The sequence below is a fragment of the Littorina saxatilis genome, linkage group LG13 (assembly GCF_037325665.1).
Source record: "Littorina saxatilis isolate snail1 linkage group LG13, US_GU_Lsax_2.0, whole genome shotgun sequence".
In the NCBI taxonomy this organism is placed as follows: Eukaryota; Metazoa; Mollusca; class Gastropoda; order Littorinimorpha; family Littorinidae; genus Littorina; species Littorina saxatilis.
This window is the reverse complement of record NC_090257.1, coordinates 31,356,722-31,384,226: the sequence shown is the minus strand read 5'-3', so window position 1 is coordinate 31,384,226 and position 27,505 is coordinate 31,356,722. Positions and strand designations below refer to the sequence as shown.

The 27,505-nt window shown below is 40.8% G+C and overlaps 1 protein-coding gene across 3 annotated transcripts in view; it reads left to right on the top strand.

Annotated features, from left to right (window-relative positions):
- The window catches only part of LOC138945483 (malignant fibrous histiocytoma-amplified sequence 1 homolog), a 60,969-nt gene that overhangs the window by 2,190 nt on the left and 31,274 nt on the right, over nucleotides 1-27,505 (top strand). For 2 of the 3 annotated variants that reach the window (XM_070316916.1, XM_070316915.1), the window contains exons 2-7: nucleotides 17,774-18,551; nucleotides 23,040-23,297; nucleotides 23,718-23,815; nucleotides 24,471-24,603; nucleotides 25,113-25,415; nucleotides 26,453-26,627. In XM_070316916.1, the coding sequence (XP_070173017.1) occupies nucleotides 18,315-18,551; nucleotides 23,040-23,297; nucleotides 23,718-23,815; nucleotides 24,471-24,603; nucleotides 25,113-25,415; nucleotides 26,453-26,627 (1,204 nt within the window). In that variant the 5' untranslated portion in view covers nucleotides 17,774-18,314. Of the gene's footprint in view, nucleotides 1-17,773; nucleotides 18,552-23,039; nucleotides 23,298-23,717; nucleotides 23,816-24,470; nucleotides 24,604-25,112; nucleotides 25,416-26,452; nucleotides 26,628-27,272; nucleotides 27,309-27,505 lie in introns of all 3 variants that reach the window. The other variant, XM_070316914.1, reaches the window with a different exon arrangement.

Genomic DNA, 27,505 nt, shown 5'->3' with positions numbered 1-27,505 from the left:
TATTTTTTGCGATGAGTCAACACTTCGAGTATATGCCGTTAGTTTTGCTTCAGACTTTGTACACCAAAAATGCATTGTGAGCAGAATTATGTGTCTTTTAGAAAGTAACCCCCTTTTTCTAAGTCGAGCATTTTTGCAGACAGTGACCCCCTTTAGAGACACATTCTGTTGTGAAAGCTGCCATTAGAAGTTCTTTTGAGGCATGTTTAGGATAGCAGAGGTACACTACTTCACAAAGCAGCTTAGCATAATTATGGAGGATTCCCAAATGATAACAATTCACCTATTTGGTCCACTCAGATCACGGACTATATATCGCCAAGGACAGCGTGTGTACACGAGTGTTTGATAGCCGTGAGTTAATGGCAGGCGATGGAGGACATAATTTATCTCCTTTTGATAACGCGGATAAGCTTTCCAAACGCGCCATTGATACGCATGCTGTCATATTTATGGATACTTCAGACCTCTTCTCTTTGCCTGGGTTTCCAAAGGAAGATTTGAGAGTGTGAATAGACGGGTTGTACACATGCAGTGGCTATAAAACCACAAGTGAGCAGTTGTAAAGTAAGTGGAGATTGAGATTACTTTATGAGATTAGTCCTGTTTGTACTTGTGCGTGCGCACGTGTGTGTGTGTGTGTTTACGTTATTTATTATTACGTGTATTTACATTATTCACGGTTTTCTCTGTATGAGAGGCGCTGCAGTGTGTGTGTGTGTGTGTGTGTGTGTGTGTGTGTGTGTGTGTGTGTGTGTGTGTGTGGGTGTGTGTGTGTGTGTGTGTGTGTGTGTGTGTGTGTGTGTGTGTGTGTTTTCTCATCCAATACTTATTAAAACCGGTTTTCTTTTTAATTTGTGATGGGAGCCCAATTTCATGAGATTAGACCTGTTTGTACTCGTGGTGTGTATGCATGTGTGTCCATTCTCATTTCATGCTGATGGAATCGGGTATTGTTTACAATGCGTGGCCCGAGCCCAATTTCAGTGGCAATTGGAATGATACCGTCGAATATCCACCTATATAGCTATTCTGATGGACACGTGGGGGGATTCGGGGGCTGTGATTGGATGGTCTCACACATCCCTTTTCCGATCATCAAAGCATAACGCTACGAAAGTTGGCCATTTTTGCCGATATCCAAACGATATCGGCAATAACAAAGACGCATGGTTCCGGTTTCTTCCACGTGTATAAAGTACACGCATACCTCGCCAGGCTTGTGTCTGTGGCTAGTCGACAGACGATGCAATTTGCTTTGTGTGTGTTTTTGTTGTTGCTTACTGTACATGACATACATTACGTGTAAAATCCAGTTCTTTAACTGGCAGCAAACCTTGCAAATTTCCAGAAGCTGCAATCTGAAGCGACCTATCTCTGATTTTTGCAGACGATCTCTCCAATCACCAATGTTTAACACAAAATCAGCAAACTCTCCTGTCACATAGAACGTCCATTGTGTAGTGCAATGTTGAAATGAAGTTACCGGTCTGAAACATTTCGTCGTTTCTTCTGAGACAATCCTTGTTCTCTTATCATCTACAGATTTACCGCAGTCTTCACCACGCGAATTCCCAACAGAAGTCAGACTTTCGAACATACAATCTACGTAGGCAAGCATGAATGATACGTCATAACGTCATATGATTCCTAAGATATTGACGTAATGCTAAGCATCCGGTTATCTTGAGTTTTCTCCGTAATACATGTCCGTGGGTTTTTCAATGTTCGGTTATTTCCGTGGCTTCATGCAGAAAGGGAACCGTCGTCTGCAATCAACGACATGGACCATTCTGGTCCTTGTTGCTGACAAAAACATGATTTTAACACAGAATTTAATGTCAGAATAGTTATATAAACGCTATTGTGTTTTCATCGTAGCAATAGGGTCCGATATTTAGACTCGAACAAGTATAATGCGACTCGTCTTCGACTCGTCGGCATTATACTTGTCTCGTCTAAATATCGGGCCCTATTGCTACGCTGAAAACACAATAGCTGTTATTAATTTCCTACTTCTTGCTTTGTCTCTCTCCCTTTGTCCGATGTTCGTAATATCGGTTGAATGGACATTCAAAAGAAAGTTCATACATACTCTTATACTGCATTGACCAGTATACTTTTCTTAACATGAAAGAGCGTGCTTCTTCAAGTACGTTCTGTTCACTTTGCAGCGCAGGGAATTAGGCTCGTGTTCGGGTCAGGCACCTCTACAAATCGGTCTCAAGTCAAAGAGTTTAGCATAGTGTTACTAGAATTTCTGCTGCAAGCCCTTACCCTCTCTAGGGCAAACACTGCAGTGGACTACTGAAATCACGGGTTGTGTGAGAGAAGTGGACAAGTAATTTTCAAAATGTTCATTCCTGCTTAGATGGTTGGTTGTTTGGCTTTGCACCAAGAGATGATACACAATTTTTAAATTGATATTGAGGTGGTTGTTGTTTTTTGTTCAGTTTTGTTTTTAGATAAGGACAGAGCACGGTTCAGAAATAGCTTTTGGAGAGAATTGCGAATTTCGCACATTTTTTTATTGTAAGAGACAAACAAATATAAATGGCGGATAATATATTAATCAGTTTGAAGAAATCCTTAAATAGACGAGAGAGTTTGGTTTGTGCTCATGTTACAATGAGTGTTGAGACACGAGAAAAGGTTACCTTTTAGTGTGTCGGGTGTTGAACTAAAACAAAAATACAACCACCACTGCATAAGAATCGCTGCATTGCGCCATAGTTTTTCTGCGTCTAAGCGTAATTTGAAAGCTTGTGGCACACACGTTTTCACACATGAATTAACAAATTGCATAATTGTGCTAACGATGTACTAGAAAAGCGGTCCTGATTTGGTCTATATGGTCCGCTGGACCCAAAACGCAACAAGAATCAAATCAAAGACATACCAGAACACAAGCATCTTGGCATTTTTTTGCAAAACGATTGTAAATGGGACGCTCAAATTAGAAATATTGTGAAAAAGACCACTTTGTTGATTAACTGCTTAAGATATTATAAGTATAAGTATACGTTATGCAGAAATAGTTTGGAAATAATGTATAAATCTTTTATTCTGCCACATTTCGATTATGGGACAATTGTACCCACGACCTCCCGATCACGGGGCGGACGCCTTACCACTAGGCCAACTGTGCCGGTCGGCGGTGTGGTATCACACAGTTTTGACTGCTTCATTTCCTTTTGAATGTTTGCACAATAAAGACCGCTTTCAAGTTTCCGGATACCATGATCCCTGTTGTATTATGTCTTTTTGAAAGAACAAGTCACAGAAAGCGTACTGAATGTAGTAGGGCAAAAACAGGTGACCGGGTTGGGTTAGTAGAGCGTTCTTTACATGTAGGGTGCAAGAATATTTATTTGGTGTTGCAAGAAGAAAATATTCCCACACGCGTACAATGTGGTGTATGGCATAATGAACGGCCTGGCATTACCAAAATGTTGCCATCAATTTCTCCTGTATACACTAAGATCACCCCGTGACGTCAATTCATTGAGCGAAATGTGACACCATGTCAATGCACAGAGACCCAGCCACGCATAAATAACTTCTTTTGCATGTGTTTGATTCTACGGTGTGACTTTTCCTTTGTGGTGTATACCGCAGCTGTTACTAATGTATTTTTCTTCACGCCCTTACAAGAGAAACGGGGTTATTTTCACTCATAATGAGGACATTCAAGCAAGTTCTTGTACGCTTGATAATCCGAACAGAGATTTGAAAGGGTATGTTTTGCATAATGTTGGCCAAACATTCTTGGTGTGAGAAAATAGTGCAGTTCAGTTTTTCTGTTGTTGTTGATTTTTTTTTCCTTTTTCGTTTCCGACTGCCGTAGTCTTCCTTTATTGTTGTTTACAGAGCTGTCTAACATGTGTTTGAGGGAGTATATATGTGTGGTTTGAGTTATGTGTGTATTGATGTGTAGGCTACTTTTATGTGTCTATATGTTCTGAGAGTGTTTTAATGTGATGCTATATCGTGTACGAGCCAAAAGAAAAAAATTCTGTTTGTTGCATTCAGATAATACGCTTTATTGAATTGAATTGAATTGAATTGAATATAACATAAATGGCATTTTGCAAGTCAAGAATGCATTAATCGGTCGACCGGTTCTTGACGAAGAACACTCGCTTTCTTCTTTTTTTTTCTCCCTCTTCGCTCTCTTGAACTCGCTTGAACTCTTTTGAAGTGTATGGCTGCCTGCTGCTTCGTGTGCATTTTAAAGAAAATCACAAAATGCACAAAGTGACATGCAGACACAGAAGTAGCTTTGTTGTCCACGCAGCAAACACTTTTACCGGTGCGATGATTTGAGACTGTGGAGAGTGTGTGTCCAGTTTCAGCAAAGTGTGTGTGTACACATGAGAAAACAAGAAATTCCTCCGAGGTAGGAAAAACACCCCCGTTGGTCAAAGGGAAATAACCATTCTCACTGCCACCAACTGAGAATGGTTATTTCCCTTTGACCATTAATATGTCCCTCTATAAGTCCTTGTATAATTTTAATCCACCAATAACTCCCTGACCGTGTGTTTGACTGGTCCCAGTTTTTGTAAGGACCGTCTCAGGAATGTATAGAACCTGTTCACCAAGTTTGGTGACGATCGGTCCGTTCATTCTTGAGATCTATATGCGAACACAAACACACAAACAAACAAACAAACAAACAAACAAACAAACACATCGAGTGAAACCTATACACACCCCTATACCGGGGGAGTAAATAACGGGTAGGGGTTGTGATTGTGGTCAATTGCAGTGTTCTTGTCAGTAGGGGGGAGGGGTGTGTGTGTTTCGCTCCATGCTTCTACGTCAAATCTCAAATGTCGATGACTCAGAAACTGCATACACGCAAATTCCACCCCCAATCCCCAACCCCACCGTCAGACTTAATTACCTCCTCTCAGCTCAGTATGTTCTTGGATCGGTACCGTCAGCTTTGCAATAATTACATGCTGTGAACTAACGGGAACAATAGCCTTGATCCAATCATTCGGGATTTTGGCACACCTTCGCCTGAACCTACATATCGAATGTACTCCATATACCACCTGCCTTAAACTCTACATGCTCTCGTTATTAATTGTCTTTTTGCACGAATGGACTATTTCATGTTTTGGTTTAAACTGTTTTATTCAACGTTTGTGCATTATTTACAAAAAACGCATATTGAGTATACAAAAACAAGCATAATGCTTATAGTGGTGTTTACAGTTTTCTAGAAGTACATATAAATGGTGGCTATTGTACAGTTTAAATGAAAAGCAAGCAAACATGAAAAGAAAATTGAATGAAAATTGTACATCAGAACAAAAATCCGTTTAAGAATACATATATAATATGTATGGTATTAGTGAGTAAGAGATAGAGAGGGAGAGAGGGAGGGGAGTGTGAGAGAGAGAGGGGAGAGAGAGAGAGGAGAGAGAGAGAGAGAGAGAGGGAGAGAGAGAGAGAGAGAGAGAGAGAGAGAGAGAGAGAGAGAGAGAGAGAGAGAGAAGTAGACGTATCGATTGTGCTTTCACTTTACATGTTTATCTGTTCGAAACGGCCGGACTGTCCAATAAATTCCTGTACTGTTAAAACGATTTTTTTGTTAATTTTTGTTTGCAAGGAGGGGTTTCCATGAAGTAGAATATCTGTGTGTATGAGGTTGTTGGTTAGTTTGTTGATTGTGTTGTTTCTTGCAGCTAAGTGTAAACGGCATTCTAGTAAAAAGTGTGTTTTGACTAAATGTCATGGGGGGGGGGGGGGATTGGAGGGTTTTGGTCACATCAGGATAGTGATTTGTCAGACATGATACACGAAGCGCTTCGTTTGGCCAGCACATTGGATAGCTCCCGGATTACGTCGCTGATCAAGCTATTGTGCTGGAGAAACAAATTCTATTTTTGTATGGTTTTCGTTCGTAAGTGATACAAAGAGGAGACACCTCCTTGTGAGAGTTCTTCACGGGAGACGGGAAATATTTGAATCGTTATTTGTTCTAAATCCAAAAACAAAGACTGCCAACGTTCCAAACAAAGAGACTGCCAATTTCGTTATTTGTTCTAGTTTTTAAGCACAATTCCTAAAAGTAATAATGATTTTTTTTAAATATTTATAAAAATAAAAGTTAGCTTATGGAACGTGAAATCATTAACAAGAACCTGCGTAATCATTGACGAAAAGAAATATTTACTAGAACTTTGTTACATCATTTTTTGTATCATTACTCTCTATAACCTAACCTGTTGTTGTGGTTGTTGTTGCTTTTGTTGTTGTTGTGGTTAATTCATTCATACTAAATTTTGCTAAGCAATGATTGCTACAAGTTTCGCATAGAAAGTTTGAATAAAATGACACGGGAGTTGATGCTTTAATTCTTTCTTTCTTTATTTGGTGTTTAACGTCGTTTTCAACCGTTCACGGTTATATCGCGACGGGATGCTTTAATTGGGTAGCGACATTCGTCGCAATAATATTTTGCCTAGGTTTAGTTAGAATCAACATACTTGAATCTACGTGTGCCTTGTCTAGCATGTTTCTATTTGTTGGTTACATTCCGCAGACGATGCCGCCGTTTTCACAATTTTGAGGTCTAACTGTTCCATCCCCGGATCTTAGATATCCATCACTGACGTCATTTGTTCCTGGCTTACCTGGCATATCATGAAACGTTTTTTCAAGTTCGAATAGGCAATAAAGCAATCAATCAATGCACGTAATTTGCATATTTCTTTTTCATCCAATGAATGATCGATACGTGACGCATTTGACACTGTGTCCGGAGGGTTGAATCAATTGTTGATGCAGGATGTTTTCCTATTCACCCGATTGATTGATACTGATTATTGTTGTTCCACGTTGAATCTTGCTGATCGAACAGCATTGATTTGTTTAACTTTGATGCTATGCATATCCGTGCATGCGTTGAGTGATGAGTGAGGCAAGGGCAGAAACAGGGAGGTGCATAAAGGTCGATTTTCGTCCTGCCTGTGGGGCGGGGATGTAGCTCAGTCAGGGCGGGGATGTAGCTCAGTCAGGGCGGGGATGTAGCTCAGTCAGGGCGGGGATGTAGCTCAGTCAGGGCGGGGATTTATTTCAAGACAGTTCAAAACGGACTGGTTGTTCCTTTAGCACCAATCTGACAGGAGCAATCACAGGTTGCATGGATAAAGATAAATGAATTCCCTAAAAATCATATCTAAAAATATAGTCATCAATATAATAAATCCGAGTACATGCTAACACAGTTATTCAAAGGACACAACCCTTACATCTATTAAGATATTTCATTTAAGGATACTCGATCCATTTCAAAACTTTAACTGACACATATCACAGATCTAACAGATCTAAGAACGATCCACCATTGAGGCCGCAAGGACTGCCTCAGGAAAGAAACTGTTTCTGAAACGAGAAGTCCTGCTCTTCAGAGCGCGTAGTGGGCCCAGTGAGATTGAACACTTTGTCTGTACATAGTTGTTGTGATATATGCGTGTGGAAGGAGTGTGAAGTTTTATGCATACACCATAACAAAATCCTGTGCTTTGCATTTGGTAAATAAACTGTTTGACTTGACTTGATGTAGCTCAGTCAGGGCGGGGATGTAGCTAAGTCAGGGCGGGGATGTAGCTCAGTCAGGGCGGGGATGTAGCTCAGTCAGGGCGGGGATGTAGCTAAGTCAGGGCGGGGATGTAGCTCAGTCAGGGCGGGGATGTAGCTCAGTCAGGGCGGGGATGTAGCTCAGTCAGGGCGGGGATGTAGCTCGGTCAGGGCGGGGATGTAGCTCAGTCAGGGCGGGGATGTAGCTCAGTCAGGGCGGGGATGTAGCTCAGTCGGTAGCGCGCTGGATTTGTATCCAGTTGGCCGCTGTCAGCGTGAGTTCGTCCCCACGTTCGGCGAGAGATTTATTTCTCAGAGTCAACTTTGTGTGCAGACTCTCCTCGGTGTCCGAACACCCCCGTGTGTACACGCAAGCACAAGACCAAGTGCGCACGAAAAAGATCCTGTAATCCATGTCAGAGTTCGGTGGGTTATAGAAACACGAAAATACCCAGCATGCTTCCTAAATGGCGGGGTAAAAAACGGTCATACACGTAAAATTCCACTCGTGCAAAAAAACACGAGTGTACGTGGGAGTTTCAGCCCACGAACGAAGAAGAAGAAGAAGAAGAAGAAGAGTCCTGCCTGTGTTTCTACTCACCTAGTCAAGGTATAATGGCTGATTTTGTTTCAAACTGAAAATGTAGTACGTTGGTTTTTTCAGACCAGGTAGAAAGTAAAATTAGATAAATAAGCAAACGAACGAACAAGAACCAGATAACGTTTGTACATTTGGAGCGCTGGTGTTAACTTCCACACATCATCACTTAACGCATATTAGCATTCGTTGAATGATGTGGGCGTAAGAGGCACACCAAAAGCAGAGGGGGGGGGGGGGGGGAAGGCAGACAGAGAGAAAGCAGCCAGTCTGACGGATTTTCTTTATTGTTGAGCCGAACTTGTGTGTCTCTGGATGAAAAAGAAACACACTAAAATTCCACGTCGTAGAAATATCTCAAATTACTGACCATATTTTGTTCATGGGGCATACGTCATGGTAAACATATAGCTACTCACTGGCGTTATGACTGCCTCACTTCACGAAAACATTCACCAAAACTCTTGCACAGTTTCGCCATTAGGGAATACAATACACAGAAATAAATCAGAAATGTTTTGGTCTTGTATGTGCGTCATGCGCTCCTAAGAGCAGCGCGCAGATTTGACCTGAGGTTTTGTTTCTCGTCTATGAGGGGATTAAACCAGGTCGATGCTTTGGTCGCACAAGTGCCTCGGTTGGTTACGTCTTTCATCTGGTTCATATGCTGACAAGTTAATCCGCGCGAGCTTTCCGCATTCGATGCGGCTTCGTATGAATAACTCTAGGGACAAATAAATCTGTGTAAGGTGTTGCAGGCTTATATTTTGCGAAACCTATTGATGACATTAGAATATGGTAATCTAAGCTCTCTTGTTTATTTGATATCGCCTTTTCTAGGTAGGTAAGAGGCGTTTATTAGAAAAGGGCTTGGGACATATCTTTGTATATATCTGAGCTGTCGTCTACCATGAACATAGTGCTATCCTTTTCGATAACACGAGGGCATTTTAATCAACGTTCTCTTGCTTATTCGATATGGCTTTTTCTTGCAAACGGAACTTATTAGAACAGGAACCAGAAAATATCTCCTTCGATATTAACGTGTGTTGCTTTTTACATTTAGTCAAGTTTTGACCAAATGTTTTAACATAGAGGGGGAATCGAGACGAGGGTCGTGGTATATGTGTGTGTGTGTGTGTGTGTGTGTGTGTGTCTGTGTGTGTCTGTGTGTGTCTGTGCGTGTGTGTGTGTGTAGAGCGATTCAGAGTAAACTACTGGACCGATCTTTATGAAATTTGACACGAGAGTTCCTGGGTATGATATCCCCAGACGTTTTCGATAAATGTCTTTTATGACGTCATATCCGGCTTTTTGTAAAAGTTGAGGCAGCACTGTAACACCTTCATTTTTCAATCAAATTGATTGAAATTTTGGCCAAGCAATCTTCGACGAAGGCCAGACTTCGGTATTGCATTTCAGCATGGAGGCTTAAAAATTAATTAATGACTTTGGTCATTAAAAATTTGAAAATTGTAATTAAAATTATTTTTTATAAAACGATCCAAAATTACTTTTATTTTATTCTTTATCATGTTCTGATTCCAAAAACATATAAATATGTTATATTCGGATTAAAAACAAGCTCTGAAAATTAGAAATTAGAAATATAAAAATTATGATTAAAATTAAATTTCCGAAATCGTTTTAAACCATTCATCTTATTCCTTGTCGGTTCCTGATTCCAAAAACATATAGATATGATATGTTTGGAATAAAAACACGCTCAGAAAGTTAAAACGAAGAGAGGTACAGTAAAGCGTGCTATGCAGCACAGCGCAACCGCTACCGCGCTAAACAGGCTCGTCACTTTCACTGCCTTTTGCACTAGCGGCGGACTACGGTCATTGTGAAAAAATGCAGTGCGTTCAGTTTCATTCTGTGAGTTCCACAGCTTGACTAAATGTAGTAATTTCGCCTAACGCCACTTGTTCTTTCTTGCGTATAATGCTACTCCTATCGATCACATCTTGGTAATTTTATCAACGCTAAACAGGCTCGTCACTTTCACTGCCTTTTGCACTAGCGGCGGACTACGGTCATTGTGAAAAAATGCAGTGCGTTCAGTTTCATTCTGTGAGTTCCACAGCTTGACTAAATGTAGTAATTTCGCCTAACGCCACTTGTTCTTTCTTGCGTATAATGCTACTCCTATCGATCACATCTTGGTAATTTTATCAACGCTGTCTTATGTATTTAATTTAGTATTGTATCGGTTACAGACGTGTAAAGAGGACTTGGGGGGAAATGGTTCTTTATACAAGTCTGTGCTGCCACTCCTATCGATATCGTCAGGATATTTTAATCAACGCTCGTTTGTTTATTCGATATGGCTTTTTCTCGATAACACACTTTTATCAAGACAGGGTTAGAGAGTACATGTTGGACAGGTGCGCAGGCGGAAATAGATTTGATTACGTTGAGGATTAACCAATTTGACTGCTGGAAATAAATCCATATCTGTGAAATTAGTGGAAGCAAGCTAAGAAGGACATAAATAAATAAATAAATAAAGTGTATTTATATTGCGCCTATCCCTTACAAAAAACAAAAATATTTGGCTCTAAGCGCATTTATTAGAACAGGATTAGAAAGTTCCTCTCAGATGGGAGTATGGGAGACATTTTTACCTTTGTTTAAGGATTTGCCGACATGACTGCTTGAAATAATCCTTATCTCTGAAATGAAAGGAATCTAGCGAAGCAAGCTGGGAAGGACCCAATAGGATTTCCGATTCTAGCTGTAAGGAGGTAACCGATATTACCTTGCACCTGATGCTCTGCGGATAAGACTAATCAAATAGATTTAATAGCCAACTTGCACAATACCCCGCTTGAATAGCTCTCCGGTGCGAAAGATGAGAAAGGTTCACTTCCCTGCGGTCGAACTGTTTGCTCTCACAAGCGCTGGTGTTCTCTGGCTTGTGTTAAAAAAGTTTGTTAACAAAACTCGATCGCCTTTCCTTTGTGCACGGGCCATGCTTGGGTACTTTGAACGAACTTTAGGATTATTCTTGCGGCTATCATTGCCGCAGCCCACTGCTCACAGTAAAAATTCACAATTTTCAAGGCGAAGTGTCCGGACTGAAACGCAACCTCTCACAGAGCTATCCGAACATGCCCGCATTTTACGGCAGATCTCGCAAGGCCACGCAAGTTAACGCACATTTATCGCGCGACTTGGCGGCGCTGAGCGATGGGGCAAGTCGCCTATTGGTGAGGGTTTTATCAGCCGTTTACTTCAGGATACACTGTACAACCACATCCCACATCATGCTCTTATGCCATTATTACACATCTGGGCTATTGTTAATATCGTTTGTTAAATTAACACTAATAGGCACGGATTAAGAGAAATCGAATATATTAACCCCTCATGTGGTTCAGTAAACATACTGTGCTTGCATGGTGTCAGCTACCGTATGTGATCGATTACATAGATGATTGGATTTTCCATTTCTCTGCTGGTTTTCATTTCGCGGCAAATTGCAGGTTTATCTCCTGTAACTGCCATGACAGAAATTCTCTGTGGGCTTTGATGTACGTATACTTGTGTTTACAGTGTGAGGAAAAAACATCGTTTTTGCAAAATTATTTAAAGGCTATGGGAGACTGTCATTGCATTCGGTAGATTCTCGATTTCCTTGTCTGTGTTGAAAAAGTGGCAAACTTTGTGTTTCATGAATTGTTCATGAGTTAAATTTTCTACGCGCTTTATCATGTATTTGAGTGGTTAAAACGTTTTATTGTGTGCACTTTTTTTTTACATTTTGTGTGTGTTTTCTTTTGTCACAACATCTCTTCCAATGTAAGTATGTATATGTAGTTGGTTGTATCTTAGTGTGAGAAGTTTTCTATATTTTGATTTGTAAAAAATAATGTCTCTATCTTACACCTTCACGTGTATGTGGTTTTATAGGAACTTGGATGAATATGAGCGGGAGATATTTTTCCCTCTTACGTTTTTGTGTGTAAATGGGTACCGGGTACTGTATCTCCGTGAAAGCCGGATGGCGCCGGGTATGCCTGCTAGTCTTCTTCACACACACACACACGCACACACACACACACACACACACACACACACAGTTTGTAATACAATTGGTACATGGAATTCTTCTTCTGCGTTCGTGGGCTGAAACTCCCCCGTTTTACGTGTTTGACCGTTTTTACCCCGCCATTAAGGCAGCCATACGCCGCTTTCGGAGGAAGCATGCTGGGTATTTTTGTGTTTCTGTAACCCACCGAACTCTGCACATAAGTTGACCTTGGAGATCGGAAAAATCTCCACACTTAAACCCACCAGGCGGCCGCGGCCGGGATTCGAACCGTCGACCTTCCGACCTTCGGATTAAGAGGCCGACGTCTTACCACCCTGCCACAGCGCCCGTCACGTACATGGAATTAGCCGAGAGACGTTTATGTTCACATTCGACATGCCATGGGTTAAATCCAGCGTTAGAAGACCTGTCAGGCAAACAGTAGGCACCAAAAAAAATCGAAGGCGAAGATTTACATTCGACGGCAGGGCAACAAAAGGCTTCACACTTTCAACGCTGGTACACCCTTCTCCATTAAAACATTAGCAAGACGGAGGGGAACAGTCTCCCAGGGCGTTGTTGTTGGGTTTTTACATTTAGTCAAGTTTTGACTAAATGTTTTAACGTAGAGGGGGGAATCGAGACGAGGGTGTGGTGTATGTGTGTGTGTCTGTGCGTGTGTGTGTGTGTGTGTGTGTAGAGCGATTCAGACCAAACTACTGGACCGATCTTTATAAAATTTGATATGAGAGTTCCTGGGTATGATATCCCCGAACTTTTTTTTTGCATTTTTTTTATAAATGTCTTTGATGACGTCATATCCGGCTTTTCGTGAAAGTTGAGGCGGCACTGTCACGCCCTCATTTTTCAACCAAATTGGTTGAAATTTTGGTCAAGTAATCTTCGACGAAGCCCGGACTTCGGTATTGCATTTCAGCTTGGTGGTTTAAAAATTAATTAATGACTTTGGTCATTAAAAATCTGAAAATTGTAAAAAAAATATTTTTTTTATAAAACGATCCAAATTTACGTTCATCTTATTTTTCATCATTTCCTGATTCCAAAAACATAAGTATGTTATATTTGAATTAAAAACAAGATCTGAAAATTAAATATATAAAAATTATTATCAAAATTAAATTTTCCAAATCAATTTAAAAACACTTTCATCTTATTCCTTGTCGATTCCTGATTCCAAAAACATATAGATATGATATGTTTGGATTAAAAACACGCTCAGAAAGTTAAAACGAAGAGAGGTACAGAAAAGCGTGCTATCCTTCTAAGCGCAACTACTACCCCGCTCTTCTTGTCAATTTCACTGCCTTTGCCGTGAGCGGTGGACTGACGATGCTACGAGTATACGGTCTTGCTGCGTTGCATTGCGTTCAGTTTCATTCTGTGAGTTCGACAGCTACTTGACTAAATGTTGTATTTTCGCCTTACGCGACTTGTTTAACTCTCAGGTTAATGGCACAGTCGGTCCTTTCCGTTAAAACGCTTTGGTTCGATCGCCATCAGGATTTGACAAGGCATTGGACCACACTTCTGCTTGGACTAACACCATAACTCAACTGCCTGGATACTTTATATGGAGAGCTGGATTATATATGTTGATGGTTGATTTTTTAAAGACCACTAGCGTCAATCTGAATAAATAATTTGCAAACAAAATCCCTCCTTGCACAAGAAGCTGTCATCTCTCTCTCTCTCTCTCTCTCTCTCTCTCTCTCTCTCTCTCTCTCTCTCTCTCTCTCTCTCTCTCTCTCTCTCTCTCTCTCTCTCTCTCTCTCTCTCTCTCTCTCTCTCTCTCTCTCTCACTCTCTCTCTCTCTCTCTCTCTCTCTCTCTGTTTATATGTGTGTGCGCCGTTTGTAATCAACATTTTAATAGCGTTTAAATGACTCAAATAGCTCATCTCACGGGCGAGGGCTCCATGTAAAAGAGCAGTTAGCCTCTCTCTCTCTCTCTCTCTCTCTCTCTCTCTCTCTCTCTCTCTCTCTCTCTCTCTCTCTCTCTCTCTCTGTGTCTCTCTCTCTCTCTCTCTCTCTCTCTCTCTCTCTCTCTCTCTCTCTCTCTCTCTCTCATTATAGAGTTTGATATCTCACGGAGTACATTGTTTGTTCGAACTTTCAACTCGATTTTATCTTGGCGGTGGGAAAGTCGGCAATGCTTAGAAATCATTTTCGGTCTATCCAGTCGATTATGTAAAAGCCTCGGTAAATACTGGCGTTAGCGTGGATGAAGTGTATGCAAGAGAAACTTAAAAGGACTTTCAGCCGTTGATAAGATCAAGCTGTCAATCCAAGTTTGAGAGCGCACGTCACTGAGTGTGTGACCCGAAATCGCCTTAAGGCGATATGTGGCGCTAAAATTAAACTTGGAGAATACATGGAATAACCTAGTTTTCTTGGTAGTTATTGTAGTGACTTATGAAAAGAAAGGAAAAATATGTGAATACTTCAGGACATAGACTGCCGTTGCTATGGAAACTGGCTTAAACAGCGCCATATTGGATTGATAGGAAACGGTTTTACAGCAACATCATACATCATCTTAGAAATCCAATATGGCGGCTGTTTCCATAGCAACGGCGATCTGTGTCCATTAATATTTACAATTTTTTTTATTCATTGTTATAAGTCACTTCAATAACTATCAAGAAAACTAGGTTATTCAATGTATTCTCCAAGTTTGATTTTAGTGCCACACATCGCCTTAACCCGTCTTTTGAATGTCTAATGCTAGCTGAAAGGAGTTTTGGTTTATTCAGAGAGAGAAAAGGGTGGAACGAGGTCTTAAGGATGGAGTTTAATTACCTCCTGAGAAAAAGTAGTGAAATGGATAGGAATTGTTATTGGAAGTGAAATTGCCTGCAGGCTAAAGGCAAGGACTGACACCAAAATTGCGCTCTAATTTCTAAGATAACGACTGGAACTTGCATAATTGTTATCAGACTTTTTTCCGCAATAATCAATACTGAATACATTTCTAACATTCCACTGTGGATATGTAATCGAATCAATAATCAGATGATCACACATGAAGAAGACTGACGTAGGAACAAAATAGAACACACACAAAAGTTACTTTACCGGTAAATTTAAAAGCGAAATTGTGCTACATTTGAAACTTAATTTCACGCATGAAAAGTAAACAAACATGAAATGCGTAAAAGCGACACTTTGTCACATCCAAGATCACGGTAAAAATATGAATACCCCATTGCTCACTAAAGTTTGAACTGGGATTCGTCTACTGTCTCTACTCCCCACCAATTTCGACAGAAATAATTATGCCTTTAGTTTAGTACTGAGAAACAGTAAATAAAACCGAACATGGCATTTAAGGGAGTCTGGCCTTTATTCTAAGATTTGAATTTTAAAAATCCTTGACACGTAGGGTTCCCTTCGGGTGACGTTCCTGACTTTGTTTTCTGAAATTGGTTTAATTTAAATTTGGCCTATATGGTCCGCTGGACCCAAAAAGCAACAGCTATCAAATCAAATCAACATGGCATTTTTAACAGATAATTTTTATGCAAGTTCAAAGGTTTGCAAAGGAGAAAATCAAAAAGAAAAGTAGCGTGTTCAACGATTATGTTGTATGTTAAATAATGCATGAAACTTGAATATCGGGTATCAGACTTTTGCAAAAGAACGATCAATGAATACTTGAGTAAAATCAAAAGTAAAGTAAAAACATGTAATCTATATTTGTCATCCTGTTAGTGTGTGTGCGTGCCCGTCCGTGCGTGCATATTTGTGTGTATGTCGATCACTTCTGTTAAAGCTATACAAACGGCCATTTCTGAGCGAATCCTTCCCAAATTGTGTGTGTGTGTGTGTGTGTTCATGCTTCTCATGGTCGGGTTGTGGTACATTTAAGTCACCATAATCATGTTCGGTATAAATGGCAGATATCGATCACAAAAGTATTTGAGATAGTCGATCAGCGGCGACACATTCCTATGTTTAGTTTTATACTTTCCATTCAATGTCACTCTTTCGTCTGCGGAATTCGTAGCTGAGAGGGATTCATTTAGCACTTAAAATCGGGGGCCCTGTGTTCGATTAAAAAAATGAATTGGGTTTCCTTTTTTTCTGTGTGATCTTTGTGTATATTTGGTTGTATATTTGGGCGGGGATATAGCTCAGTTGGTAGCGCGCTGGATTTGTATTCAGTTGGCCGCTGTCAGCGTGAGTTCGATCCCAGATTCGGCGGAAATTTATTTCACAGAGTCAACTTTGTGTGCAGTCTCTCTTCGGTGTCCGAACATCCCCCCGTGTACACTACATTGGGTGTGCACGTTAAAGATCCCACGATTGACAAAAGGGTCTTTCCTGGCAAAATTGCTTAGGCACAGTTAATAATTATTGTCTACCTATACCCGTGTGACTTGGAATAATAGGCCGTGAAAGGTAAATATGCGCCGAAATGGCTGCAATCTACTGGCCGTATAAAATTTCATCTCACACGGCATCACTGCAGAGCGCCTAGAACTGTACCCACGGAATCTGTACCCACGGAATATGCGCGATATAAGATTGATTGATTGATTGTATCTGAGCGGGAGACCTATACACACACACACACACACACACACACACACACACACACACACACACACTCACTCACTCACACAGCGAGAGAGACACGCATGCTCACTCCTTTTTATGCGCACAATACCCCCCCCCCCCCCCCCCGCCCCCTTCTGCTCCTCTTCACTCTGACAGAGTTAGAGCACTCGACGTAATCTCGGCAAGCATGAAAACTCGAGAGCGTTTTGCTGTCGCAGATGTGGCACACAAGTGCTTGATGACTCTGGCAGAAACACGCAACCCTTCAACGCCAATTGCAGGCTGTCCAAGCTCGCACTGGTTACCCAGTCAAACCTTTCTCCTGGCAGGGAAATAAAATTGTGTGTGTCATTTGCGGGACAGGTGATTAAGATGAAACTGTCTGGCTTTTAAGTAGTCGTTATCAAACCTGGGAAGAAATATTACTTATTTTCTTCTGCAATTTTGTTTCATGCTTTTTATTGTGCATGTTTGTCTCAGACCAGTTCAAATGTATTGGAACTTTCAAATAAGTCATTGTCAGATGCTGTGGTGCCCGGTTTAAAATGTTCAGAGATGACTTAAGAGGAATAATTCTGTTGATTGATGACTTATTTAAATGTTGAGTGCAGGACACGACACATTTAGTGTTTGTTTGTGGGTAATACTCAGTGATCGACTTGATATCAAATCAAATCAAATTAACTTTATTATCTCACATGGAGAATTTGCAGTGGTGGTACATATAACATAAAGACAAACAAAGGACTACAACATTAATATTATATTTGAATATTATATTTGAATATTATATTTCAATATATGTACAATAAATAAACATTGTTCTTGCATAGCTGCTGTATATCAACTTTGATTAACGATTTACTGCAGAAAATCTGATTTCTAGACTTTGCATAAGTAGGCTTACGTGGGTATTTTGAAACACATTATCAATTCCCTCTTCTTATGTATTTCTTATCAGGTGGCGACCTTGCGCGATGATCACCGTTTCCCATGACGCGGGGCCTCCCAAGGCACCATGGGAAGGCAGAAATCTGGAAATTACCATGAATCACTGCACGGAGCAGGCAACTTGGTCAGCAGTGTGTAAACATACTCTGAGTATTTGCTTTCACGCCACGGATACTTTACCCCTGCCAGTGAAACAGCATTTCCCCAACGTCAAACAGGACTGTGAAATAGTGTGTGTGTGATCAGCCCATGTCTTTTTTTTTATGAACGGACGTGCTTTACATCAAAGTGTAGCAGGAAATAAAAGCATCAACGTTTACAAGAATGGTGAAATCCTAATTCTACACATGATGTGCACCATGTTGTGATGGCCAAAAGGCAGTAGAAGAGTACAACAACAGTTGTGTGTATAACTAGTTGTACCACCCAATTTGTGTCTTTTGGAGACACCAGCATGAAACAAGACATTTTACGAAATTAGGCGTGACACATTATCTTCTCCGTCACGGGAACGTTCACAGTGAAATATAAAACAAACATTTAAAAAAAAAATGGCGACCAGAACAAAAACTCGAGGCACAAAGAGCGCCCCCTACCGGGGACCGTATGGAACCCCGTTGGCGCACGTGCACTATCGGGAAGGCCGCCATCTTGAACCGGGTCGCATCCCCTTTCGCCGTCACGAGGTCCCTGTATCCCTCCGCCTTCTCGACGTCAGTAAAGAGTCTCTGGAGAACGTGCGTCAAGTGGCCACCTCTATTAAAAGACTCATGGCGCCGAGCCTCAAGGTAAGAGATTTCTGAGTGATTCATTTGTGTCTCTTTTCATTCAATCAATCAATCAATCAATGAGTCTTATATCGCGCATATTCCGTGGGTACAGTTCTAGGCGCTCTGCAGTGATGCCGTGTGAGATGAAATTTTATACGGCCAGTAGATTGCAGCCATTTCGGCGCATATTTACCTTTCACGGCCTATTATTCCAAGTCACACGGGTATAGGTAGACAATTATTAACTGTGCCTAAGCAATTTTGCCAGGAAAGACCCTTTTGTCAATCGTGGGATCTTTAACGTGCACACCCAATGTAGTGTACACGGGGGGAGGTTCGGACACCGAAGAGAGTCTGCACACAAAGTTGACTCTGTGAAATAAATTTCCGCCGAACCTGGGATCGAACTCACGCTGACAGCGGCCAACTGAATACAAATCCAGCGCGCTACCAACTGAGCTATATCCCCGCCCAATGTCATTATGGGGACTTTATTGTGCGTGCGTGTCTGTTGTTTGTGATTGTCTGTTTGCTTGGTGGGTTTTATTTTTTCTCAGAGGTTTTTGTTTGTTGTTGATCAAACAAGATTTAGTTAGACAAAGGGTAGTACATATAGTACAAGAGAAACACGAGGGACCACACAACAAGGCAAGCTTAATTACACCCCCGGTATAGGGGTGTGTATAGGTTTCGCTCGATGTGTTTGTGTGTTTGTTTGTGTGTTTGTGTTCGCATATAGATCTCAAGAATGAACGGACCGATCGTCACCAAACTTGGTGAACAGGTTCTATACATTCCTGAGACGGTCCTTACAAAAATTGGGACCAGTCAAACACACGGTTAGGGAGTTATTGGTGGATTAAAATTATACAAGGACTTATACAGGGACATCTTCATGGTCAAAGGGAAATAACCATTCTCACTCAGTCACTGCCACCAACTGAGAAGGTTATTTCCCTTTGACGGGGGTGTTTTTTCTACCTCGGAGAAATTTCTTGTTATGCTAAGTGAGGTTACATTTGCTTGTTTTCGCGTCAAGGCGAGATGAGTTATGAATTTGTATCTGTTTTCTTGATTGAATATCAACGTGTTTCTCCTGCATGTCCGACCTCTTCTATCGACCCTAATCTGACCCTGGCCTGGATGCTCTATTGAACTGAAGTTTGGATAGATTTGCGTATAACATGGTTGGGCGTCAGACGTATAGAACAAAACAAGTCGCGTAAGGCGAAAATACAACATTTAGTCAAGCTCAGTCGAACTCACAGAATAAAACTGAACGCATTGCATTTTTTCCGCAAGACCGTACACTCGTAGCATCGTCTGTCCACCGCTCGTGGCAAAAGCAGTGAAATTAACAATCCAGAAGAGCGCGGTAGCGGTTGCGCTGAGGAGAATAGCTCGCTTTTCTATATCTTTATTCTTTTTAACTTTCTGAACGTGTTTTTAATCCAAACATATCATATCTATATGTTTTTGGAATCAGGAACGGACAAGGAATAAGATGAAATTGTTTTTAAATCGATTTTGGACATTTAATTTTAATCATAATTTTTTATATTTTTAATTTTTAGAGCTTGTTTTTAATCCGAATATAACATATTTATATGTTTTTGGAATCAGAAAATAATGAAGAATAACATAAACGTAGTTTTGGATCGTTTTATAAAAAAATAATTTTAATTACAATTTTCAGATTTTTAATGACCAAAGTCATAAATTAATTTTTAAGCCACCAAGCTGAAATGCAATACGGAAGTCCGGCTTTTGTCGAAAAATGCTTTACAAAAATGTCAATCATTGAAAAATGAGGGTGTGACAGTGCCGCCTCAACTTTTACAAAAAGCCGGATATGACGTCATCAAAGACATTTATCAAACCAATGAAAAAAACGTCTGTGTATATCATACCCAGGAACTCTCATGTCAAATTTCATAAAGATCGGTCCAGTAGTTTACTCTGAATCGCTCTACACACACACACGCACAGACAGACACACACACCACACACCACACACACACACACACACACACACACACACACACACACACACACACACACACACACACACACACACACACCTATACACCACGACCCTCGTCTCGATTCCCCCTCTATGTTAAAACATTTAGTCAAAACTTGACTAGTCAAAACTTGACTAAATCAAATGTAATTAGAGCAGACGCGTAGACATCAAAAGTTTCAAACGCACCATGAAGACTTTGCGTCCATGCAGCTGGCGTCCGTTAAATGTTGAAGCACGATAGTTTCTGTTTTTACACAGGATCAAAGAGTTCCATACATAGCCGGGAGTAATTTGGAACGGTTGCAATGTGTTATCCCTTCTTGGATGTGGTGTCAACGTGGGGCCTGATGATTCTGTAAAATGTTAAAAAAAACAAAGGATTACTGTACTCACCAATACAAAGACGACACAAGACGATTACGAATTTTCGCTTCTGGAAGCTTCATCAGGAAAAGAACACAAAAGACAACAAAAAGCAGACGCAACACGGAACGAACAGGGTTTGAAAGAAAATGGATGGGAAACACGCAAAAAGGGGAAGGAACTCTAGGAACGGAAATGAATGAAAGGGGAGAGAAGTGGTTGGATGATGTCAAGGGCACAATGTAAAATGTTGATAAGGCCTAAAAAAAAAATAGGTGTGGTTACGGTAACCCGACCTACCCTATTTTTAGGGGCCGACCCTATAACTTTTTATTACATTTGTCAAAAAAAGAAAAACAAGTCGAGTCGCGTAAGGCGAAAATACAACATTTAGTCAAGTAGCTGTCGAACTCACAGAATGAAACTGAACGCAATGCAACGCAGCAAGACCGTATACTCGTAGCATCGTCAGTCCACCGCTCATGGCAAAGGCAGTGAAATTGACAAGAAGAGCGGGGTAGTAGTTGCGCTAAGAAGGATAGCACGCTTTTCTGTACCTCTCTTCGTTTTAACTTTCTGAGCGTGTTTTTAATCCAAACATATCATATCTATATGTTTTTGGAATCAGGAACCGACAAGGAATAAGATGAAAGTGTTTTCAAATTGATTTCGAACATTTTTTTTTGATAATAATGTTTATATATTTAATTTTCAGAGCTTGTTTTTAATCCGAATATAACATATTTATATGTTTTTGGAATCAGCAAATGATGGAAAATAAGATGAATGTAAATTTGGATCGTTTTATAAAAACAATTTTGTTTTTACAATTATCTGATTTTTAATGACCAAAGTCATCAATTAATTTTTAAGCCACCAAGCTGAAATGCAATACCTAAGTCCGGGCTTCGTCGAACATTACTTGACCAAAATTCCAACCAATTTGGTTGAAAAATGAGGGCGTGACAGTGCCGCCTCAACTTTCACGAAAAGCGGGATATGACGTCATCAAAGACATTTATCAAAAAAATGAAAAAACGTATGGGGATATCATACCCAGGAACTCTCAGGAACTCTCATGTCAAATTTCATTAAGATCGGTCCAGTAGTTTAGTCTGAATCGCTCTACACACACACACAGACAGACACACACACACACACACACACACACACACATACACCACGACCCTCGTCTCGATTCCCCCTCTATGTTAAAACATTTAGTCAAAACTTGACTAAATGTAAAAAGAAAAAAAAACGAGTGCAGAAAACGCAATGAAAGCATCAGCGCTCGAGTCGCACACTTATTTCAAGTAGGTTTAATTTGTACACATTAGAAAAAAAAAGTTTAAAAAAAAAGTGATTGCCTACCTTCCTACCCTATTTTTTTTGGCTATGTTACCGTAACCACACCTATTTTTTTTGTTGGCCTAACGATAACTTTGAGGATGGAAGTTTCTTGTTCATTTCAGTGCTTGTTATTCTCTCAGGTGCCAGGAGACTGGTTCCGTATAACTCTCGCTTACTCTATTACACATGTCGTATGCATTTAGAGCGCTTACTTCCCTTCGTTTATCAAACCGTCGACAACAATAGTTTTCTGATTGTTTTCAAACAGCTGCAGATAGTGTCAGACTCCTTGATAGCTTAGGCCAAAAAAAGATAGGTCTGTTTACGGTAACATAGGGTGAAAAAATAGGGTCGGTAGGTCGGCTTTTTTTTTTTCTTCTTTTTTTCTTTTTTTTTTATTTTTTTATTTTTTTCTCCCCTCTCTATGATGTTTTACAGTTCATTTCTTCTCATCAATCCCTGTTTTTGCCCAACATAACTATAAACAGTACTTTGAGCTTACCTCCCTTCTGTCGTCTGCTGTTTGAGCGCAAACAGCTCTATTTTGGATGCGTTTTTTTTTTTTCAGACGATCCAAAAAAAAGATTAGGGTCGGGCCTAAAAACTAGGGTCGGTCGGGTTACCGTAAACAGACCTATTTTTTTTGGCCTTAGCATGAGCACCTGGAAACACAAACAGGCTGTCCCTTCTTGGATTTGGTGCCAACAGAAGAATTGATGATTCTGTAAAATATTGACAACGATAGATTTCTGATTGTTTTTAAACAGCTGCAGATGGTGCCAGACTCCTTGATAGCTTACCTGGAGCACCTAGAACGCCTCGACCTGGGCCACAACCACCTGTCGGACGCCTCGTTCCCTGACGCCATGAAGTCTTTGGAGCTGCTGATCGAGCTCCGTCTCAACGACAACCAGCTCACCAGAGTTCCCGCCTGTCTGCGGGGCATGCGCAATCTGTGCCGGCTGGACCTTAGCAATAACCAGCTTGACACCGCTTTAGGGCTCGAGAAGTTGAAAAAATTACAGGTATTGTACAATGTTTGATTGAAAGCTGCCGGCAAAGAGACATCGTATATGCGTGGCTTTATGAATTGTTCTGGGATTTGTTTAACCCAACTAAACAAAACTTGTCTGTTTGCGTCTGCTTTCCCTAGAAATGCAGTTATGACTGATGTTTGCGATGCAGTTAGAGAGCTAGAGTTTTCGTTTCTAGTTCATTCAACAACAACAAAAACTTTTTTTTTATTTTTAAACATGGTGCAATTATTATTGCACAGGGTCCATTGTGTTCGTGTGTGATAAATTCATAGGCTTGACTAAATACTCATTTGTAGGTTTCCGCTTGTGGATGGTTCATAAGAATTGGACTAATACGGTCAATAACGAATTCAACACCGAATCAACCAAGTAATTGACAATTAATTTTGGTTGATTGATTGGTTGCAGTTTCTGGTGCTAGACAGCAACAACCTCAACACTGTCTTCAAAGACATCAGCAGTCTGAAGAAGCTGGAGATGTTGAGAGTCAGCAGCAATAACCTCAGGTATGGCTTCATGTTGACAACAAATTGTTTGCTGATTTGGGCATCATTGTAATATGTATCGATTCATGTTAGTTACAATTCCTTTCAATTGTTTACGATTGAATGCACCCAAACGTGCACTCTCGTAGTCTCGTCCAGCCGCCTAAATACCAGTTAAAGTCGACCTCTGACGTAAAATGGCACAAAGAAGGAAAATCTAATGTTCAATCGATGCATTGCTTGTTGTCGTTTCTTTGCAATATAATACTCTCTTAACCCTTTCAACATATCCGTTCTTCTTCTAGATTTTTCGTGGACTTTATAACCGCTACTAGCCCCACAAAGTCTTAGTTTGGGCCACTGTATTGAGCTGTTGATTACTTTTGAGCCAGTGAGCCAGTTGAGGGACTACATTTTTAATGAAAGCTAAAAGGCCAGTCTTTCGTTTCACAAGTAAATTAAGTGACGTTGTTGTTGCTAGTGCTGGTGGAATTCATGGCTAGCATTACGATTTAAGCGGAGCTGCGCCACTTTTGAGGCTGGAATTTTGAAGTCTTTTGATTTTTCAGTGACATGCCAGTTGAAATTTGACGTTTGTTTTATCTGTTCGGATTTTTTAAAATAAGGTCTGTTGTGAACCTGAACTTTCCATTACATTTTCTGCCTTCGTTTCTAGGGACGTTCCCCGTGATATACGTAACCTGAGGCATCTACGTGACCTTGACATTTCCAACAACCGCATAGTTCTTCTACCTCCCGACGTGTTTCAGCTCCCGAGATTGGAGTGTTTCAATGCTAGTCAAAACCAGGTGAGGGTTAAATCCGCACGCACACACGTATGCACACTAACACGAGAGACAGATAGATTATACGCACGCACGTAGACGAACACAGACATGGAGACAAACACGCAGACAAACTCAAATACACACACACACACACACACACGGACATACACACACACACACACACACACACACACACACACACACACACACACACACACACACAGCACGCACGCACGTTTCGTCATACCAGTGCAAACACAAAATGCATTCGCCTTAGTGTGTGTAATGTGTGCTTTATAGTGTGTATGTACTATTGTGTTATAATCGTGCATGTGTCTTTGTTATTATTTTTAGAACGTGCTCATTAGCATTTTGCTTGTAATCGTTCTATAATTATGATCTTTTTGTGAAACGATTGTAACGTGAATAAAACATGCTATAAACATGTTCCTCTACCCCGTTAATCTCTCACACGTACGTGAAATAGCCGTTTTAAGTGACAGTCACCTGTAATCACCTTTTCCCCGCAGGTGGGCAAAGTCCCTTCCTTCAACGTCAAGGGGCAGAACCGTCACTGGATCGCCTCCGTGGACCTGTCCGACAACAACCTGGTCAAGTTCCCTGGACATCTCATGCATCTCTCGCGCCGCCTGGACCTCGCCTCCAACAAGATTCGAACCCTGTCCTGGGCGGCCCTGAAGAAGCTGGACGGGGAGACTGACCAGGAGCTACTCTTGGATTCGAACCCTCTCATCTACCCGCCTCAGGACGTGTGCGAGTCCGGCCTCAAGACCATCATGGATTTCTTCCAGGAATCTCAGGCTGATGTCAAGGTCAGGCACAGGAGCGTTTATTGTATGTTGGTTGGATGAATCGTTTTTAAAGACGAACCTTCTGTGAAATCCAGAATGAGTTTCACTGCTAAAGGCTAAGTGGATTACCTGGCCGGCATTTTGCAAGAGAGATTCGTCGACGATTTTGAGATAAGTTCATGATTTATATCATAAGTGTTTGTCTATCTGTCTACTTCAAAGACCACTGGGCCGACGCACTGTAAATGTAACGTTTTGTTTTGTCGATAATGGACTGGGTGGCCGAGTGGTAACGCACTTGCGCTCGGAAGCGAGAGGTCGCGAGTTCGACCCTGGGTCAGGGCGTTAGCAATTTTCTCCCCCCTTTCCTAACCTAGGTGGTGGGTTCAAGTGCTAGTCTTTCGGATGAGACGAAAAACCGAGGTCCCTTCGTGTACACTACATTGGGGTGTGCACGTTAAAGATCCCACGATTGACAAAAGGGTCTTTCCTGGCAAAATTGTATAGGCATAGATAAAAATGTCCACCAAAATACCCGTGTGACTCGGAATAATAGGCCGTGAAAAGTAGGATATGCGCCGAAATGGCTGCGATCTGCTGGCCGATGTGAATGCGTGATGTATTGTGTAAAAAAAATACATCTCACACGGCATAAATAAATCCCTGCGCCTTGAATATGTGCGCGATATAAATTGCATTAAAAAAAAATTTTAATTTAAAAATCCCTGCGCTTAGAACTGTACCCACGGAATACGCGCGATATAAGCCTCATATTGATTGATTGATTGATTGATAATTAAACGTTCCAATAACCTACACTTCTTGTTTTTGTTAACCTTCTGTGATTGTGGCGTTGCTATCAATATATTATCTTCAACATCATCGTCAGCTAACTGGTTTTCTAAGGGCCCAATAGGATGTATGTTTCAAGCACAGGTCTATAATAGTAATCTTAACTTTGCATGACTTTTATGCGGCTCAAAATAATACACCGTTACAATTGTTGCGTCGGCCCCTTAATGACGTCATTTATGATGTCTTTGCTATTTCTCTTGCAGACATACCAGGGAGTCAAAGTGCTGGTGGTCGGTTCTCACCGTAGCGGCAAGTCCAGTCTCATCCACTCTCTGGTTGACAACCAATCCAGGTTGTCTGATGACGTCACAGAAACGGCGGCAGGCATCGACGCTTACGAAATGAGCTTCGATTATGACGTAGAGGACGGGAAACCTGGTGAGTGAATGAAAACTAGCTGGCTGATCTTTTTTGATAAGGGTAAACTGTTTTGAAGCGCAATGGCTTATCTTACAACCTGATTTTAATAAAAACCGAAGAAAAAAGAGAGAGACAAATGCAAATGAGAACGACGACGAAATTGAATACAGCATAAAACAGTCATAACATTGACATTTTTAAAGGTTACAAACACTTCTTCTTGATTAAATTCCCGCAAATCAACGAAATCAACGAAAGTAGGGCAAAGCAAGCACCCGAACGACCACAAACAAAAATACGCACATACTGTAAATCTATTATGCCTTTCTCTGTTGTCGAATTTGGTTATTTTATGCGCCTTCTCATTCTTTCTCCTTTTCAAACACACAAGTATACATTTGCGAACACCTTTAGCTTGTCATGTCCGTTTTGGATTGTCGCATCTTCAAAAATGTTCAGAATCGATTTATGAGAAGAAAAAAACTGAACACATCTTTGGAAGAGCGGTTATAATCATTTAAGAGTTGTGTCATCAAATGTCTGATTCACATCACCATTATTTTAGAAGAAAAATACAAGAATATATTTAAAACATTTGTACACCTCCGCCAAATAAGAAAAATAGGAATACGTCTTTTAAATGTGGTATGTTTATGATACCAGTTACAGGCAAAAGGAATCCAGATATTCCGAATTTCGGTGAGCTGTGGATTACTTACGTTTAAATATTTTACAATTGCAGCTTTAAAACTTTTCCTTTGCTTGTACAAACGGACGTAGTTGCATGTTTTTGGTAGAACAATAATTGGCTGTGAGCATTTTCAGATATAGCATTAATGGGTTGCATAAAATCGTCGGCCCTTTGCATGTCGTTTTGATACTGAGAATAGTTTTTT